General features: G+C 53.0%; 8 protein-coding genes across 8 annotated transcripts; 4 read left to right on the top strand and 4 right to left on the bottom strand.

Moving 5' to 3' along the window:
• Positions 1 to 1,172: 1,172 nt before the first annotated feature.
• LY79DRAFT_525926 (general substrate transporter) lies at positions 1,173 to 2,919 on the top strand (the record flags this gene model as incomplete). Its single annotated transcript, XM_060555790.1, has 2 exons — positions 1,173 to 1,658; positions 1,726 to 2,919. 2 exons carry the CDS (start codon positions 1,173 to 1,175, stop codon positions 2,917 to 2,919), a joined length of 1,680 nt encoding a protein of 559 aa, XP_060409033.1.
• A 1,876-nt stretch (positions 2,920 to 4,795) lies between these two features.
• On the bottom strand, positions 4,796 to 5,872 carry LY79DRAFT_583715 (aldo-keto reductase; the record flags this gene model as incomplete). The annotated part of the gene is made up of 1 exon (XM_060560351.1): positions 4,796 to 5,872. One exon carries the CDS (start codon positions 5,870 to 5,872, stop codon positions 4,796 to 4,798), a length of 1,077 nt encoding a protein of 358 aa, XP_060409032.1.
• A 1,641-nt stretch (positions 5,873 to 7,513) lies between these two features.
• LY79DRAFT_568765 (short chain dehydrogenase) lies at positions 7,514 to 9,012 on the top strand. The gene has a single exon (XM_060558989.1). It carries the CDS (start codon positions 7,817 to 7,819, stop codon positions 8,792 to 8,794), a length of 978 nt encoding a protein of 325 aa, XP_060409031.1. The 5' UTR covers positions 7,514 to 7,816; the 3' UTR covers positions 8,795 to 9,012.
• Positions 9,013 to 9,861: 849 nt separating this feature from the next.
• LY79DRAFT_525845 (major facilitator superfamily transporter) lies at positions 9,862 to 11,495 on the bottom strand (the record flags this gene model as incomplete). The annotated part of the gene is made up of 2 exons (XM_060555778.1): positions 9,862 to 10,315; positions 10,372 to 11,495. The coding sequence occupies 2 exons, from the start codon at positions 11,493 to 11,495 to the stop codon at positions 9,862 to 9,864; spliced, it is 1,578 nt and encodes a 525-aa protein (XP_060409030.1).
• A 165-nt stretch (positions 11,496 to 11,660) lies between these two features.
• Positions 11,661 to 12,511, bottom strand: LY79DRAFT_413835 (uncharacterized protein). Its single transcript, XM_060553113.1, has one exon. It carries the CDS (start codon positions 12,363 to 12,365, stop codon positions 11,826 to 11,828), a length of 540 nt encoding a protein of 179 aa, XP_060409029.1. The 5' UTR covers positions 12,366 to 12,511; the 3' UTR covers positions 11,661 to 11,825.
• An 861-nt stretch (positions 12,512 to 13,372) lies between these two features.
• LY79DRAFT_413820 (family 88 glycosyl hydrolase) lies at positions 13,373 to 14,850 on the top strand. The gene has a single exon (XM_060553112.1). It carries the CDS (start codon positions 13,518 to 13,520, stop codon positions 14,643 to 14,645), a length of 1,128 nt encoding a protein of 375 aa, XP_060409028.1. The 5' UTR covers positions 13,373 to 13,517; the 3' UTR covers positions 14,646 to 14,850.
• Positions 14,851 to 16,172: 1,322 nt separating this feature from the next.
• LY79DRAFT_413806 (uncharacterized protein) lies at positions 16,173 to 16,861 on the bottom strand. Its single transcript, XM_060553111.1, has one exon. The coding sequence runs from the start codon at positions 16,741 to 16,743 to the stop codon at positions 16,264 to 16,266; it is 480 nt and encodes a 159-aa protein (XP_060409027.1). The 5' UTR covers positions 16,744 to 16,861; the 3' UTR covers positions 16,173 to 16,263.
• A 117-nt stretch (positions 16,862 to 16,978) lies between these two features.
• LY79DRAFT_525886 (major facilitator superfamily transporter) lies at positions 16,979 to 18,837 on the top strand (the record flags this gene model as incomplete). The annotated part of the gene is made up of 2 exons (XM_060555784.1): positions 16,979 to 18,499; positions 18,559 to 18,837. 2 exons carry the CDS (start codon positions 16,979 to 16,981, stop codon positions 18,835 to 18,837), a joined length of 1,800 nt encoding a protein of 599 aa, XP_060409026.1.
• Positions 18,838 to 19,463: the final 626 nt, after the last annotated feature.

Genomic DNA, 19,463 nt, shown 5'->3' with positions numbered 1-19,463 from the left:
ACATCACACATCCCCAGGTCTTGCCCGTCCGTCCTTCTACCCCCGCCCAACCTGATTAGGTACCTAAACAATTGAATTCTGGCGGACCTCCCAACCAGAATTAGAAGTGACTAAACTATTTTGCCCAATCGTTTGTGGTCGTATTCGTTATTGCCAGATAGACAGAGGAAAACAAGCACCCATTCCGACCTTTGTGGTCCCTCAAGGTTGCAAGGAAACCATAACAACCGCAATGTCTTCGTGCAATTGCCTGCCTGCTGCTGCTCCTGAATGAGCGAAGAGCAGGAAAGTACCCTTGCGAGACATTCGAGTTTAGGTGGAAGGAAGCACGGCATGAGGAGGTACCTACCCTCTCCTGCCTTAGCGCAGCCAATCCCTCCTCCCCGAGCCAAGTTCCCTCCCCTCCCACCTCCCACCGCGCGCCTACCTCGTTCCTCCTTCCCCGTAGCCTGCCCGCCCCTTCCCAACTCGTCGGGAGGCCCCCTCCCTACCTTCCAAACAGCAACCCCCCTCCCCTGCTCCCCCTCGGCCTCCACGTCTGCCCCAAGAGCTATCGGCCCTTTTCAGCATGAGCCAGCAGGAGCTTCAATATGGGGACGGCTAACCAACGGGGCTAACCCAATGGGAGCTTTTCTTTCGGGGATGTGACCCTCGGAATGGGAGATGAAGCGCCACTCACCACACAACTCACCCCTCAGTCTACCCTGTACAGCGACTCCGCAGACAGGCTGAGTACGGCGGAAAGCGTTCGATGCTGCTATGGATACGGTATACCTACCGCCTGACGTCCTTTTTCCATTCCAGACTTTTGTCCACACCCCTCGCGACAACACCCCCCCCTCGCTCCTCCTGTATCCGCATCCACCATTCGTGCCTACCTACAATACCTGTGGACGGTACCACGGTCACACGCTGGACGGACGAACGAACTGGCACAGGCGCAAATTAACTGGACCAGTTCAACCTTGCTTTACTCTCGCGCCTGCTCCAAGTGACACGAAGACTGATAAAAGGTCCGCCTCTCGCCCTCGCCCTCTGCTTGTAGCTCCTCCCTTCTTCACGAGCTTCCTCGCCGCCTTCCCACGACAAGCCTCCCTACTTGTCCGCTCCTACTTCTTTCTCACCTCGAATACTCGTCAACACTATCGGGGAAATCACAACAGCCCTCCACAATGGAGAAAGAGACCGGTGTTACCCGCGACCCCGTCGTCCAGGGTCTCGCCGTGACCGACGATGTTAACGCCATTGAGGCCCCTGTTACCTGGAAGGCTTACCTGATCTGCGCTTTTGCTTCCTTCGGAGGTATCTTCTTCGGTTATGACTCCGGCTACATCAACGGTGTCTTGGGCTCCCAAATCTTCATCGATGCCGTCGAGGGCGAAGGCCACACCAAGATTAGCGAATCCCACCAGTCTCTTATCGTCTCTATTTTGTCATGCGGTACCTTCTTTGGCGCCCTGATTGCTGGTGACCTGGCCGACATGATGGGCCGCAAGTGGACTGTCATTCTTGGCTGCCTGATCTACATGATCGGTGTCGTAGTCCAGATGATCACCAACGTCCACGCTGCACTGGGCCCCATTGTCGCCGGTCGTCTCATCGCCGGTATCGGTGTGGGTTTCGAGTCTGCCGTCGTCATTTTGTACATGTCCGAGATTGTGAGTATTCATCTCACCACTTGCAGCTCGCCATTGGAAGAAATCGTCACTAACACGCATACTACAGTCTCCCAAGAAGGTTCGCGGCGCTCTCGTCTCCGGCTACCAGTTCTGCATTACCATTGGTCTGCTCCTGGCTGCCTGCGTCGTCTACGCTACCAAGGACCGCTCCGACACCGGCAACTACCGCATTCCCATCGCCATCCAGTTCCCCTGGGCTCTCATTCTGGGCGGCGGTCTCATGCTGTTCCCCGACTCCCCTAGATACTTCGTCAAGAAGGGTAGAGTTGCCGATGCCGCACGCTCCCTCGCCCGCCTCCGTGGCCAGCCCGAGAACTCCGAGTACATCCAGGTCGAGCTTGCTGAGATCGTTGCCAACGAGGAGTACGAGCGTCAGCTCGTCCCTAGCACTACCTGGTTCGGCAGCTGGGCCAACTGCTTCAAGGGCTCCGTCTTCAAGGCCAACTCCAACTTGCGCAAGACCATCCTCGGTACTTCTCTCCAGATGATGCAGCAGTGGACCGGTGTCAACTTCATCTTCTACTATTCGACCCCCTTCCTCCAGTCCACTGGCGCCATCGATAACACCTTCTTGATTTCTCTCATCTTCACCCTCGTCAACGTCTGCTCCACTCCCTTGTCCTTCTGGACGGTTGAGAGATTCGGTCGCCGCACTATCCTGATCTTCGGTGCTCTCGGTATGCTGATCTGCCAGTTCCTCGTTGCCATTATCGGTGTCACTGTCGGCTTCAACCACACCCATCCCGACCCTGCCGACAGCTCCAAGAGCATTGCCGACAATATTTCTGCTGTCAACGCTCAGATCGCTTTCATCGCCATCTTCATCTTCTGCTTTGCTTCCACATGGGGTCCTGCTGCGTGGGTTCTCATTGGTGAGATCTTCCCTCTGCCCATGCGCTCCCGCGGCGTGGCTCTCTCCACCGCCTCCAACTGGCTCTGGAACACCATCATCGCCGTCATCACCCCTTACATGGTCGGTGAGGACCGCGGCAACCTCAGGTCGTCCGTCTTCTTCGTCTGGGGCGGTCTCTGCACATGCGCCTTCGTCTACACCTACTTCTTGGTCCCCGAGACGAAGGGTCTGTCTCTGGAGCAGGTTGACAAGATGATGGAGGAGACTGTTCCCCGTACCTCGGCCAAATGGGTGCCTCATGAGACCTTCGCCTCTCAGGTCGCCCGCAACGGCGTCTTGGATAAGGTCACCGTTGACAATGTCGAGCGCCGCGCTTCCAATGTTTAAGCCGACGTCACGCTGTTCAATTTCCATAATTATCTATAGTATATTACCCGTCAGATCGGATAAATAGCCTGGGGGCACAGCCGAAGTTGAGTCCGTTTCTGGACATGACTTTAAATGTAATGCGAAATGTGGAATGTTGCATGGCGCGGGGGAATGCACACAGTCACAATTGGTGACGAGTTCGATACCTATCTACCTAGCCGTTTACGGAAATTCGTAATTCAAACAAACGTTCAAAAGTACATATTTACATGGTGCAAGACTTCGAACTCGGCTCATTTCCGTGAATAAGATTGGTTGCAGGGTCCTCAGCGGAAAAGTCAGAAGAGTGCCCCCAACCCGATGCCCGCCCAAGTTGGGGGAATGCGGGGTCGAGGTGGTTTGCATTAATCGTGCAAACCCCATCCGGGGACCATACCCGGACGTGGTACCACGTCAGCCGGCGATGCTGGCAGATCGATCGCGGTCCCGGATCTGGGAGAGTGCGCCCAGCCCAGGCTAGGTCGGCTCAGCTTTGGGATCTCTTGGCTGCGGATGCCGAAGAGAGAACGATGTTCTTTGCCCTGGTAACTGTCTTCAGCTGCCATTGTATACATAGTGTTTCCCTTGGTAAGATTCCAGCGGTTGTCTGTCTTTCCGTCATACACTGCGCCATTGCCACCAAGGTACCGTAGACCCTACAGTGCTTCTTCCACTGCTGCCGGGAATCAACCTTTCTAGATTCTGATCCAGTCTCATTCCAAAGCAACTGGCTACTCCTCACTCGCTCGGGTTGAGCAACCGGGAGATTCGAACCATCATCCTAAGACTTATACACCCTTTTTGTCTAAGACGGCCACGACATCAAGACACACATATTAGGCCACATCCGCCTGAGCAAGGTTGCTTTGGACGGATTCTATAACTAGCTATCTCCCTTGATGAACCTCCCTTCCTTGTCTCCCTACAGCTAGAACTGATCACTTCTACTCACCTAAACGACGAGAGCGATTGCCCGGTGCGGGAGACTGGTCGAGTAAGGTATAGAAGATCAGAAAGCTGCCTACGATATATGCCATAATTATGTCATGTAACCAAAAACGACACCGTTAGTTACGGGACAGTACCTAACGCTTATATATCTCCTGGCAAATTATCACCAAGCTGCTCCCGCGCCGCAGTCATGCTGGCAGCCGTGTCCAGTAAGCCGCATATTAAGGGTTCTGGGGCATGCGTGGTAAAGACCCTTATGTTGGCGCGACACGTGATATAATATTGGGTTCGTCGTTAACGATAAAGTTGTCGGCAGCAATTCAGTCCTCGGCAGAGCCCCATGCGTCGTCCTTAACATCTCCAGCGCGCCCAGCAGCTTGATCACCAGCCTCCTACCGCAGGGTGCATGGCGGAAACGATCACAGTAATATTCGTATCAGTATACCTAATCCAGAGGATATCAACTGCCTGCCAGTTGACCTCCTGGGTGAGAATATTCAGCATTTGTTTCCTCGATGAGAAAGGTTCATCCTTCATTTTCTTTCTTTTCTGCCAAGCCCTGTCATCATGTCGTCCGATCATTCCTTTGTCAAACCATGTGACGGCTCTGAAAACTGCAACGACATTCAAACTTCCGCTACACATCTGCTATAAGTCTTCAGTTTAATTTTCTTCTAATCACTTTACTCCCTAGCGGGTCCTTGAAAAACATAAAAAGACGACACCAAATGTATGGTTTATGACGCAAATTCTTTTTTATCTTTGAAATGGTATTTGTGTTTATGTACAGCGCTCGGATGACATTGTGCTAACCTAGCTACAAGCCCACTTCTACCTGTTCCTACAGACAGACAATTGCGACGGTTGGTGTTGTGACAATCTTGAGTGTTGCGCAAACATAGCTCTAGTTGTGCCCTACGACGTTCTTAGGGATGTAAGGTTCCTCCAGGTACTTCACCTCATCTTCTGTTAACGTCTTTCCGCGCAGCTGCCCAGCCTCATCAATCCTCTCAATGGTGTTAAAACCCGTGATTGGAATGCCGCCCTTGCACCTGATCCAGGTAAGCGCAACATGGCTCATACTCCATCCTTTCTTCTCGGCTACCTCTTCGACCCTGCGAATGATGTTCTTATCCGCCTCCGTAAGATCAGGCCACGTCAGACCCTTGGCTTGCGAGCGAATGCTTGCCTTCTCTGACTTCAGTGACCTTCCCAGGGCTCCGCCGAAGAGCGGAGACCAAGGGATGATGCCGACGCCCGTCTCCTTGCAGAAGCGGATCATCTCACGCTCTTCTTCACGGTAGAGAAGGTTGTAGAAGTTCTGCATACTGACGAACTTTGTCCAGCTGTTCTTCTCGGCAGTGAATTGCATTTGGGCGAATTGAGTCGCCCACATGGAGCTAGCGCCGATATAGAGGATCTTGCCGGCCTGAACGAGGTCGTGGAGGGCTTTCATGGTCTCTTCAATGGGCGTGGCTGGGTCGAAGCGGTGGATCTGGAACAGATCAATGTAGGTCGTTCCGAGGCGATCGAGGGCGTCATCAACAGCCTTGAAAATGGTCTTGCGGGAGAGCCCGCCTTGGTTGACATAGTCCTTGCTTTGTCCCATTTGCTGCGCGTACATGGGAGTGAACAAGCTGACATCCTCTCCCACGGGCATAGCACACTTCGTCATGAGGACAAGCTTTTCGCGGGGAATGTTGTACTTTTTGATTGCCTTGCCAATGACCTTCTCGCTCACGCCGTTGGAATACATGTTGGCGGTGTCCCAGGTGTTGATGCCGCGGTCGTAGGCAGCCTTGAGGATCTCGCAAGATTCCTCCTCATCGAGTACCCAATTTTGCCATTCACTGGATCCAAAAGACATGCCACCCAGGATAGGAACAGAGACTTTGAGGCCGGAGGTTCCAAGGCTAACATACTCGACCTTGGTTGCATCGAGGCTCTTTTGAACAGACGCGGGTACAGGCGGCGCAGACATTGTGAATCTGGAGCAAAGAGGTGAATAAGGTGGATTTTATTATTCTTCCCAAGAATTCTGTGGTAGCGGTGTGGCGTATGATATGTTTGATGAGAATAGGGAATTAACTTCACGATAACACAGTTGGAACTGCATCCTTATATGTATCCCTTCGGGCGCGATCGGACCTCATTAACCCCGAGGTGGATCCCCCTCCACTTTTACCCTAAGCTTTCAGAGATACATAACAATACATTATTTTAGAATGTTATCTTATTAGCAACTACCACTAATTTCAACATTATTACCAACATTATCATTAAAATCACAATATCTTCTAATTCAGATACCTCTATTAATAGCACTATATACGTAGAGGTCTTACTAGAGGACCTTGCTATTACTTGCCTAGATAAGCCTAATAAGCTTCTAGGAGACCTTGCAAGGCTACTTAGACTACAGTGTACTGTTATATAAAGATAGAGATTACTAGTACCTTTGGCATAGGTAAAACGCTATATGAATAGAAGTACCTTTTTTGGCGTTAATTGCTGTGGTCTGATTTGCTCCTACCCCTCATCGGGGTTAATGAGGTCCGATCGCGCCCGAAGGGATATAAGGCGGTTACTTTTCGTCTCCACAAACGCTCGTTTTCACGGGCACAGGTAGAATACCGGTGCAATTTGGTCAGCGGCCAGTGAGTTAAGCCTATTTCAACATACATTATGTCAGCACCTGCAAAAACAATATTCTAACCCTACTGACTAATAAAAAGGCTAAGATTTAGAAAGTTATATAAAGTTAAAAACTTTTTAGATTTAAGTAATTTAAAGTTAAAGCAAAATAGAGGTAATAGCTATAATTTAAAAATTTATTATATTATATAATCTTTTTAATTAAAGATTAATACTTTTATTATAATAGTAAGTTTATATATATTACTATTACTTTTTAAAGGTTAAATATAAGGGCTTAATTTTATATATTATAAGTGTCTATTAGTAATAGCAGATTTATAGTAAAAATGGTGTTTTTTGTATAGGTTATAGACGTAGGCAGTAGTGACAATGGCAGTAGCAGTAGCGGTGGTGGCAGTGCCTTCTAAAATAGGCTCAACTTACTGGCCGCTGACCAAATTGCACCGGTATTCTACCTGTACCCGTTTTCACAACCGTGTGGGTTGGACAGACAGTCTGGTGGCTCCACTATCGCTCTCGAACAACCTTGTCATTTGATTGAGATGCATTTGGACATGGGGAGATAATTGTAAAAGCCGCTGTTTTGGATCCAATCACAAGTCGCCAAAGTCGTTCTCCCCTTCAGAGTCTTCGGCTGTTAAGCCCGTGTAGGCGGGCGTTAACCCCGTGTAGGCGGGTGTTAACCCCGTGCGTGTACATAGTATATCGTTGTAAGAGCTTGGAAGGCCACTGCATGTAATAAGAGTTATTAGCCAGCTCTCAAGCGGTGCATCGCCGGACATTGCGGCTGCATTGAACCGCACAGGAACTGTATCGCGAGTGCGGTCAATTAACGGACTAATTTATCTGTCCGTCCCTTCATGCCAAGTCTCCAAGGCCTTAGAAATAAACATCCAAGATTTGGGTCCAGGGGTACGTCTTCACACTCAAATCCGTAAACTCCGGGTGGGGCCCCGTCATTGTGTCAGGGGCCGGGCTCAGGGCGGTGGTCGCCAAACCCGCAGCGACGTTCTCATCCGACCAATGAAGTGGTCAGGAAACCACCATGGTAGCTGCAAACGACTCGTCATACATTTTTCATGATGTCGCTATGAGTTAAGTCTATATGTTGATGTATTTATATACATATTTCAACATGTGCTATGATTTATCTCAGCCATCCCAGCGCGAATTGGTCACAAAGTTTCAACGTTCATCTCCAAGTATCTTCCATTGAAGCAAACAAGCACTATATACGCAATTGCGTTGATCCAGCCCCATAACAACCATGAGTTTCATCTACAGCCAGCTTATCAAAACCCTGCCGTATCCTTCGGCCTCGTATGCCGGCAAAACTGTTGTCGTCACCGGCAGTAATATTGGCCTCGGCAAGGAGGCTGCGAGGCACTTCGCCCGGCTGGGTGCCAGCAAGCTGATCCTCGCCGTCAGAAGCCTCGACAAGGGGCGTGCCGCCAAGGAGGACATCGAAGCTACCACAAACTGCGCCAAAAACGTCATCGAAGTGTGGGAACTCGACATGTCCAAGTATGCCAGCGTGCAAAAGTTCGCTTCCCGGTTGAGCACTGGGCTGGAGCGTGTTGATATCTTCATTGCCAATGCGGGCGTGGCTCACCCCAAGTTCAAGCAGGCGGAAGAGGATGAAGAGACAATCACCGTCAACGTCATTTCCACATTTCTTCTTATGGCCCTCGTCTTGCCCAAGATGAAGGACACGGCAGCCAGATTCAACACTCGACCCACTTTCACCATCACATCCTCGGAGGTGCACGCCTGGACACCGTTTGAGGAGCGCAATGCACCCGACGGCCAGATCTTCAACACCATCAACGAGAAAGCCTCGAGGCCGTCGGAGGATGTGAGCAACCTTTACCTGCTTTCAAAGCTCTTCGAGGTGCTTGGTGTGAGGAAATTCGCCGAGATGCACCCCGCTCCAGAATACCCCGTTACCGTTAACAACGTTAACCCGGGCTTCTGTCACTCGGAACTAGCCCGCGATATAGACTCGTGGAAAATGTGGCTAATGAAGCGCTTCCTGGCCCGGACAACGGAGTATGGCAGCAGGAACTTGGTGTATGCTGGATCAGCAGGCCTTGAGTCTCACGGACATTATGTTTCGGACTGCGCCGTGGCGAAGCCGTCGCCATTTGTGAGAAGTAAAGAGGGAGAAGTGGCACAAGATCGGATCTGGAGTGAGCTTGTGAAAAGGTTGGAGGCCATTCAGCCTGGTGTTATGAGCAACATTTGATGTTATTAGCTACGCCGATTGTGCTGTTCCTGTTCTTCCAGTTTCCTGTTTCATTCGGGCGTTCGTCATCTCAAAGCAATTTGGTCAGTGACTAGTCTACAATTGAAATAGGTTTGATTATGATCATAATTCAAGGCTGCCATTCTTGTTACGTGTGTAAGTTTATGTTATACACTCTTGAACACCGGGGAACTTGCCAAGTTACGCAGAAAGTAAATGGTTTCCGTTGATACTTCTGTTTTTTGGAACCGAGTAGGGTTTCGGATGTAAACTCAAGAAGCTCTCGCATACATAGGTAATCAAGAATAATTTCCATCAAAGCTGTAGAAGCATGGCTGATCCTTGGCATACGCCCACGCCAACGAAGCTTATTTCGACCGACTTCGTTCTTTAAGTCGTAACCCTTTGAACATGACAAGCCGCACAATATGAACAATGGAAAAACCACGAAACCCCCGGCCTGCCAGATCTGGAAACTTGCAAAGATTCATATATGAGAAAATCTAATTGAAAAAATCACTTCAATCATTCAAACTACCTAAATCAAATAGGGGCTGAAGTTTCAGGAGGGAGCGAGTGGTTCATGGTGGGGGTACTAGTGTCAAAAGATCCTTTTTGGACAGATGGTTAATGCAGTAACACGTTCCTGCTCATCACCTGATAAGGCTAACCTGCAATTGCTATCCTCAATTTAATACTGCGTATGGTGATCAAATTAGTGCCAAGCGTACCAATGCGGAATGTGGAAACTAATCACCTATATGCTCTGGACAGCTATGTGTTAGCTAACAGAAATACCCAAGTAATCAGATGGGGAGCTGAAGATTCGGTTTTTGGGTTCCTTCGGATCACGTTACGTGTGTCAAGCTGTGGCAAAGTGGAACATATCCTGGAATAAAAGGTGTATTATGCAATGATGTAGAGTTGGCAAGCAAATTTATCTTCATTGGGCTTTTGCAGGATCAAAACATACAGCAAAGATCCGCAAGATACCGGGTATATTGACTTTGGCAGGCATTCTTCTCGACCGTTATAAAAAACTCCCCACAAGGCCTTGCACATATCATCTAGAATACATATCGGAAAGATAGATTTTCCTTGTCGGTCATGTCCTCGAAGGAGTGAGCGGTGTACTCGGGAGAAGCTTCCGCGATACCGGCAGCGACCATGGCGTCTCGTTTCCCGTTCTCGCGGGAGAGGTAGATGCGGAGACCAATAATGATGATGATAAGCAGCGCGTAGCAGCCCAAGTGAGTGGCGAAGGCGATAAAGTAGCGGGGACCATCCCACTTGAGGAAGACCTGGGGGCCGATAGAATTACCGGCGGCCCATACAATGAAGTTGATGGCGACAGCGAACTGCTTCTTGGTCTGGCCAGCAATATTTCGGGAGATGAGAGACAAGGCGAGGGTTTGTGCAGACCAGAAAGACAGGGTGATGTAGTAGCAGATGAGCAAACCGACCCTCTGGGAGAAGGTATCGTTGGGGATGGTCATCAGGAGAACAGTGCCAACAATGGAGCTAGCGATATGGTTAGTCAACTGAAGGAAACGTGAATGAATATACTCTGAACGTACGGAGCACAGAAGCCGAGCATGACGTAGAGGTTTTGATTGAATCTCTTCACCAACCAGACGGAACCAAGGAGGACAAAGATGATATAAAAACCAAGAACCATGGCGAGCAACTGGACCTCAAGGGTGTTGAAGCCGAAACTCTTGATGATGATGTTGGCGAAGGCGCCGAGGCCAGAAGTGGGCAGAGTAGTGCAAAGGGCGATGAGGGAGTACCCCCAGACCTGGGGGTCCTTGAGGGCCTCAATGGCCTGCTCGCGCTTAAAGGTCTTGTTTTGAATACCGGTCTGGTTGTCGCGGACACGCTCAACCATCTCGTGCTTGACCTCCTCGGAGTAGCACTTGGCACGCATGGGGGAGTCGGGCATCCAGAATAGGACGAATACGCCGAAGATGACGGAGATGATACCGTAGGCTAGGAATAACCACTGCCAGGACTTGAGCGGACCGGTCTTGATGTGGGTGAAGCAATAGGCGAGGAGACCGCCGACGACCTGCTGGGCGCCATTCATCATGTACCAGTAGGTGACACGGGACGCCTGCTCCTCGCGGCGGTACCACATAGAAGAGAGGACGACGAAGGCAGGCTGGCAAGCTGACTCGAAGATACCGAGGAGGGTGCGGACGACAACGAGACCGGTGAAGTTGGCACAAGCGGCGTGGCATGCAAGCACGGTACCCCAGGCGATGATGGAAAAGCTCAGGTACTTTGCGATGGGGACGCGGGCGATGATGTAGTTTTGTGGGTACTCGACGCACAGTATAGCGATGTATATACAGGTGGTCAGCCAGGCGAACTCCTGGCCCTTGAGTTTGGTGTCCTCTTGGAGACCCATGATGGACGCGAAGGACATGGTGCCCTTGTCGATAGCCTGAAGGAAATAGGTTCCGATCATGATGACCAGGACCCGACGGTCGATCATCTTGCGTAGCTCATCGCTCCGTTCCCGGGAGACAGTGATGGAGCCGTCACCGACGTACTTGGATAGTTCATTGTCGACCTTTTCGAGGCGCTGGCGGTCGGCCTTTTCGCTAGACACGGATCGCTCAACTTCCAGGAACGACTTCTTGCCCGGCGTCTTTGTGGGACGGACGAACTCCGGGTCGACGACTTCGGTGGAAGCCATGCTGCCTGGCCGGTGAGACGGGACCAAGTGGGTTGTCGATGGCGTGGAAGCCGGTAGAACGGGAGAGACACAACAAAGATCTCAGCTGGCTGGATGGGGCTTTGAGCCCATAGTCTGTTTAACCTCTTGAAAGGAAGAAGCCGGGCAAGCTGACGAGAAGAAAGAAAGGAGAAGGGGATGCTACCTCGTTCTATATAAAACAGATATTAAATGGAGTAGGCCAGATTGTGTTCGGTATGGGTAAGGTATCGGGAAGGCGAGCCGGTGCTTAGTGTCTTATTATTCCTCCTTTCAGCGGGTTCATTCAGCTGCCTGCCAAACCCCAGGATCTCACCCACATTCTCTCCTCATGTCTACCCCAAGGCTTTTGCTGGGGGTGCCCCAGAGTTCGGTCCCCGGGGGAAAAGAACGACGGAAGAAAGCCAACCCTCTCCAATGAGTCCTGGGGAGACGGAGTTGATTCCAGTGGGCTGAATGGCTCAAGGGGTGGAGCTCAAGCTCAAGCCGGGCGATGAATGGACGGTGGATGACAGGGCAAGCGGGTGTAGATTGGGTTCTCATTCGACCGCGTGGCGGACGGCGAGGTGTGCCGACAGCTTGGGCACACGACGCACCCCTCCTCCATAATGTACGTCCTTGGTCCATTCTCTCCATCAGACTCCGCTTGTTTGCGTGCGTGCGTGCGTTCTTCCCGGTCATCCTGGTATAGTTACGATAGTGGCTCGCCGGGTTGGACCAATATGAGGCGAGCCTCTTGCGTGTGGAAGGACCCATGGCTAAAACGACATGAGCCGGTGTTGGAATTTGGATTGTGGGAACGTTACTAATGCCGGATGAAAGGCAGGGGACGATACAGGCGATGGGGGCCATGCAAACAAGTTCATTGCAAAGATGGTGGGAATGGGGTGTGAACGCATGGCTCCGACAGGTAGGGTTTTTCTTTGGCTCTTCATGGTTGGCACGGCTGGCCAGGACCACCCGCCACAAGGGCGTGAGCCTATGGCCTCCCAGTTGGGAAGACTGATTGGTAGTTTCTTGCAACGGAAATGCGGCTCAAGCCTAGTCTGTTAACTGATTTCTCTATACTGGAGCAAGATACTCAAATTTGTGTCACCCCGACATTTACAGAAAGCTCATGTAGTGCCGTTTGAGCGTTCAATCGCTATGGTAGAACCCGTGGCCTTGTCAGTATCCTAGCAAGATGGAAGGCATGATGATAGAGCATCGAGGCGTCAGCCGCCAGCGGCTTGGCGTGGCACTTGGACGCTCTCCCGGCCGCCGCAAGTCTTGGTTCTTCGCCGCATTTCTGGGCGAACGGAATGTGCAAGGAATCGGCCACAAGGTGGGAAAAGTATTGGGGAGCTCTACGGAGTACAGTGTATGGATAAGGAAAACACAGATGGATGCACAAAGTACGGATAACAAGCAACCAAAAAGTCTGGGAGAGACTCCACCGGCGCGGGGTAACTGGGCCGTAACTGGGCCGGGGCGCGGGGGAGGAGCAGCCGAGCTGGCAGTGGATTACCCCGGCGGGATAACGCACAAAGTGGGTACAATGTGCTCTCGACCAATCATGCCACCTCCCACCCTCCTCGCAGAGGCAGGCGTTCCTGCACCCTTCAAACTGCAGAATCGCCAGTTGTGTTGCAGAAGGAGCAACCCAGTAAACGCCAGACAACTCGTCCTTCTCATGGGGTTCTGCGGCCCTCTGGGTGGGGTTTGCCAAGTCTAGGAATCTCCTGCGTCAAACCGCACCCTGGAAAGCGCGTCCCGAGGAGAGGAGTCTTGGACCTCGGTCACCCTCTCCACGAATCCCTTATCCCCTTCCAGTCAACCGTCCGTTGACCCCTCATTTCTGCCCGCCAGACGCAACTTGTCCCCCTTGATAAAGAGCCTTGCACCCAAAACCACGCCACGATTGTGTATGCGGTGAAGCTGTTTTGCCAGAGTTCCTGACGATAGACACCAAACGGGTCCCAACCACACCTCGAGCCCAACGTCGTCGCCCTAAACGCCGTCAGAATGCCTGCCGGGATCAACGAGGTGGCGGGCGTCAAGCGGGACGACGTCCACAAGCAGGTTAAGCAGCTGATCCATGATATGGTCAACATCAACGACACCACGGGCGAGTTCCTGATGACGCTCGAGAACGGCCGCGTCATCGACACTAAGGGCTGGGAGGACTGGGAGTGGACCCACGGCATCGGCCTGTATGGCATTTGGAAGTATTATGAGCTCAAAGGCGACCCGGCCGACCTCAAGGTCATTGAGGACTGGTTCAAGAACCGCTTCGAGGAGGGCCACAAGGGCAAGAACATCAACACCATGGCCGCCCTCCTGACCCTCGCCTACGTCTACGAGAAGACAGGCAACAGCACCTACTTACCCTGGCTCGACAGCTGGGCGGAGTGGGCCTACTACGACCTGCCGCGCACAAAGTACGGCGGCATGCAACACATCACCTACCTCGACGTCAATGACCAGCAGCTCTGGGACGACACCCTCATGATGACCGTCCTGCCTCTCGCCAAGATCGGCCTCGTCCTCGGCCGCCCCCACTACGTCGAGGAGGCCAAGAAGCAGTTTCTCATCCACCTGCAGTACCTCTTCGACCCCTGCTCCGGCCTCTTCTTCCACGGTTGGACCTTCCACGACGGTGGCCATAACTTTGCCCGCGCCCGCTGGGCCCGCGGCAACAGCTGGCTGACCATCGCCATACCCGAGTTCATCGAGCTTCTAAACCTCAGCGGCGACGATTCGCTGCGCTCGCATCTCGTCAATACCCTCGACGCCCAGTGCGCCGCCCTCGTGCCCCTGCAGGCTGAGAGCGGCCTGTGGAGGACGCTACTGGACGTCGCCGAGGAGGAGGGCTCCTACGTCGAGGCGAGCGCCACCGCCGGCTTCGCGTACGGCATCCTAAAGGCTCAGCGCAAGAGATACATTGGCAAGGAGTACGAGGCCGTGGTCGTCAAGGCTGTCAAGGCCGTCTTGGACAACATTAGCCCCGGGGGTGAGCTGCTCAACACCTCGTTCGGCACTGCTATGGGACACAACCTGCAGCATTACAAGGACATTCCGCGGACGAGTATGCCATATGGCCAGGCCATGGCCATGATGGCCCTGGTTGAGTTCCTCCGTGTGTTTGTATAAACCTAATGATAATGCTGAATGAAAAAAAAATAGAAATAGAAAAGGGAAAAGACATGAAGAAAAGAGGAAACCTAAATGAATGAACAAAAGCAATGGTCCCGAATCGTCTTGTGTGTGGCCCCAAGACTTGTTGGCCTTCGGCCTAATCTCAAGCGCACTAAGACTCCGACTTGGCACGGGTCTTCGCTGGTAGACGTGCGCTCAGCATCAAAAGGGGGAGGGGTTCACCATTCTCGGCTCCTCGTTGACCGAGACAATCCGAGACCTCAAGGCACTGCCCACGACGCATCTGGGCATCGGCTTTCCAAAGGACCCTTCCCCTGAAGTAGCCTTGTCCGGCCGTGATCATTCGACATGCGCACAAGGCAAGACCTATTTTGATGACCGTCTCACCCGCTGCTTTCCATCAATGCCGTCCAGCTTGAGGTCGCTCTGGAAAGAAGCGCTTCACTCAAGGATGGATTCCATCATCAACCAATGCTGCATCACCTTCTCGGAGGTTACCAAAAACCTCGCAGATGCATCTGGACTCCTGTTGTTCCCACCCGTCGTCTCGTCGCGTGAACCCTCTGGTTGCGAGTGTCTGACGGGGGTGTACCTATTTCTTTCCGTGGAGTCTGCAGTCGTGTTTGAATACGGCGCAAAATACTGGTGTCCAGGTGTAGCTGGTCCGGCCGTCTATTGTATGTCAAGCAACCCTGTGAGACCGCTGCGTTCTGATGATCTAAACCTCAAAGTGCCATATCGAGAGCGAGGTTGGTGAACCAAGCAAGGCTAGTCGTGTGTGTTTTCAATTGGTTGGGTCATCTGGGATGGCTTCCAGTTCATTAGGCAATTGTTTGGCCGATAATCGTTACGACACGAGGTTAGGGGCGTCTTTGTTGGCACCGTACAGCACCCTCCAGCCGTCACATTTGACTCTGAGTAGTCGGCCTAAATTTCCGACCTCGTACCGTAAAATGAAAGGCGCGGACAACATCTTTGCTTGATAACGGGGCACACGATGAGACCCTGCATTTGGCTAGCATCGGAGGTTTTTGCATCCATCGTCACATGTTGCACTCCAACGGGAGATGACGCCCAGGGTGGGGGATATCGTCGGGACTAGCAATCTGTGGTCATAAGCAGAGTGCCTTGAAACAATATGGCGGTCTGTACGGTCAAATGATTTGGTAAACCCTAAAGAAAGAGAACAAACCGTTGGAGGCGGCGAGCAGAATGCGAATGCAGAGGAGCAAGTTTAGTGGCCGTTGGAAGTTAGGTCGGGGGGGTTGGGAGGTTGGAGAGGGATCTCGGATGATGAGTGCCAGATCAGAGATTGGAGATCAGATGGCCTCGGCCAATGACAAGCCTCATTGGTCAGGAAAAAAAGACGTCATCAGATGCAGCGAGATGGCCGAGAAAGCTAGTTTTGCACATAAAGCACGAGGAGGGCTACGAGAGACTGATGCCTGTCCGGCTGTTAGTGCAATGGGCAGCTGTCAGGGCGGGAAGCTAACACGAAACTTCCCGCTGACCACACCCACACTTTTGTTCCGGCGCACGAGCCACAGCCAAATACCTAGCGAAACGAGATGGATGGGGGAAGCCCCCGATAGGTACCTACGAATACCAAGAGTTAACTGACTTTGGACCCATAATACCTAGAAGGAAGAAAAAAAACGCAGCAAAATGAGGTCACCCTTGTCTGTGCTTCGTCCCTATTGGATCCCGCCCTGTCTCGCTTATGTCTTTCAGGGCCCTTTCTTCCTCTCTTGGGTTGTTCTGTGCAGCGAGCAGTAGCTGTCACGTCGCATCCAGCCAAAGCCAATTCCTGCCGATATCCTCCCGCCATATCTTCTTTAACCACTGCCGCCGCCAAACAACGGATGCCTACAACACCCGTCACAAGCTCTCCCTTCCGCGACACCATCCAACACCACACACGACTGTCGACTCTCTGCCTGTGCGACCAAGGCCAGGGACCAAGGACGCATTCCGAATCTCGGCGTGTCGCAATCACTTGTTTATTTATTTTCTCTTTCCCCCACCACCACCTGTCGCCTCCTCGCACCAATAAATTACTCGAGACCATGCGCTGGAGGCTGCGATTCTGCATTCCATCACCGTGAGACCCTGGCAGCGGGGTAGCCTGGCCCAGCAGCTACACCCGAGACAGAGCATCGTCCACCGAATCCATCTCCGACGACCTACCACCGAACCTCCCGTGGAGTTTTTCCCGACATCACTGCCACTGCTGCGAATTGCAACTGCTGTACTGAGCGGCGTACCTCGCTAACAGACCGCATACGACAACGACCCGACCGACCGACTCCCTCGTCTTCGAGCTCGACATGGCCCGGAATAACGCTGTCCGTGCTTCTGCAGCAACGCGCACAGCCTCGTCAGGCTCATTCCACGCCGGCGCTCCGATCCCTACACTGGGAAACATCGAATCCAGCCGGAGGATTGCGATACGCCGTCAGTCCTCCCATCGGTACCACACCTTTCCGACCCCGCCCCCAAAGACCCCTCGCGAGCAGTCCTCGGCCGAGCACTTCCCACATCCCGATGACAGCTCGAACCCAACCGACGACGATCATGAGCAGACCCCTCTGCCGGTCAAGCAGCTTGCCCTGCTGGCCTTACTTTCCCTGACTGAGCAGACGGCCCTCAACTCCATTGGACCCTATCTGCCTCAGATGGTCGAGTCTTTTTCCGACATTCCCGACGCCCAGACGGGTCTTTACGTCGGCATCCTGGCCTCGGCCTTTGCGTTGGCACAATTGTCGACAAATCTGCTATGGGGTTATCTTTCTGACGTGGTTGGCCGGAAGCCTACCATGGTCCTGGGCACCTTCATGCTCGCGTGCTGCTTCGTCGCCTTCGGCTTCTGCAGGACCTACTGGCAGATTGTAGCCGTTCACGTCGCAATGGGTATGCTCAATGGCAATGCGGCGGTAGTGCCCACCGTCCTAGGCGAGGTGACGGATCGCTCAAACCAGAGCCGGGCCTTTACCTGGCTTCCTGTCATCTACTCCCTCGGCGGCATCACCGGTCCCGCCCTGGGTGGTTTGCTGGTGGGCATACTGGGAACACGGTATCCGTACCTGGCACCAAACCTTGTCAGCGCCGCATTGCTGCTCGTCAGCGTGTTTGTCGTGGGCATCTGGTTCGAGGAGACACTGGAAACCATCCAGTCGGGCCACGCTGCTTGGATTCCGGACTGGGCCCGCAAGGCATGGTCTTGGACCCAGCGGCGCCCGGAGCCAAAAAGAAATTCTTGGGCCACCCGCTGGCCCCGTCGCGGATCGCAAATCGTCGTGAGCACTTCCGACGACGAGGACGACGAAGACGACGTGGCCGAGGACCAAGGGCTGCTCCAGCCGGGATCGGAGGGCGGCCCCGGGGCGGCGGACGACGATGCCAAGTCCTCCAGCGAGGTCGCGACATGGCACCAACTGTTGAACCGCAACACGATTCTGGTGTTGTTGACGTATCTGGTCTTCCAGCTGTCCAACATCTCGTTCAACAGTCTCTACCCCATCTTCGCCGACGCTAACCCGCCAACCGGCCGTGGCCTGCCCCCCAGCAAGATCGGTATGAGCTTGAGTCTTGCTGGCGTGGCCACCATCGTGTTCCAGGGCTTCCTCTTCCAGCCTTTGAAAACGCGGTTGGGCAACCTGGGTACCTACCGTATAGCCTTGTTGGGACTGGCCCTCAGCATGGCCCTGATGCCGTGGATCGGCTATCTGGACGACGAGCCCTCTTTCGGCCTCGGTACAGGCTCCACCTGGCTATACATTGAGCTGGGAATCGTTCTCATCGTGAAAAACATCTGCGCCGTGGGCGGTCTGTCCAGTGTGATGCTTCTGGTGAGCTCAAGCCGGCTTTGGTTGTTTCGAACCTCCCCACTGACAGTTTGACCCTATAGATCACAAACTGTGCTCCGAATCATGCCACCCTGGGCACCTTGAACGGCATCGCCCAGACTCTTTCAGCAGCAGGCCGCAGTTTCGGACCCTTTGTTTCAGGCGCCCTCTTCACCCTGTCCACGCGCGTGCACCCGAAGGGCGAGGCCCTCGCCTGGGGCATCTTTGGGGGCATTGCCCTGCTTGGCTGGCTCGGTTCCCTTGCTATTCGCAACCGCGGTCTCGAGAGCGACGACTGGGTCGGCGAGGAGGATGGCACCGACGGTGAGGCCGAACCGTAAACCATCCACTATGTGACTGCGGAACTCACGTGCCCGGGGTCTGAACCAGCCACCCCGGGTCAGAAAAGGGGTTCAGAAAAGGGACATGGATTTACTAGATATATGTCGGAAGAAAAGCTAGAGTGATCATAGCGTCTGCCAAGGGCCGGAAATGTATATAGGTACAGCGGGTACAGCTTTTTTTTCTTTTTATGTTCCATTTAGCTTTTGCATTGATAGAGGGGCACACACGAACTCATCCTCTCCTCCGTCACGGATGAGAGGGAGGCAGAAAGACCAGTTTTTAGATCCAAGAGACTACTCTGGGGCTAGATCTCAAAAGAGCAATCAAGATAGATTAGATGATGGATTCAACTGCCCAGTTACCCCCCCTCGAGTGTTCAGTTTGTCCGAGCTCACAATACGAGCATCAGAACGGCCCCGCCCTCTAAACATTGTATCGATTTGGCGAGAGTGTTCTCCTAGCGATCGTTCCGAAAGGAGGAAGAAAGAACAAATGACTCCTCTTTTGATGATGCTAACTATCTCATGTGATGGGACAGAACTCCAGGGGCTTGCCAGAAACCCCCCCCCCCTCCCCCCCATCCCCCCTGGCGATACGCATCGCCCTGTGACTATCTACCTCC

This window comes from Colletotrichum navitas (assembly GCF_030913465.1).
Source record: "Colletotrichum navitas strain CBS 125086 chromosome Unknown LY79scaffold_93, whole genome shotgun sequence".
Classification (NCBI taxonomy): domain Eukaryota; kingdom Fungi; phylum Ascomycota; class Sordariomycetes; order Glomerellales; family Glomerellaceae; genus Colletotrichum; species Colletotrichum navitas.
The sequence above is the reverse complement of the archived record's forward strand: the minus strand, read 5'-3'. Positions and strand labels throughout refer to the sequence as shown.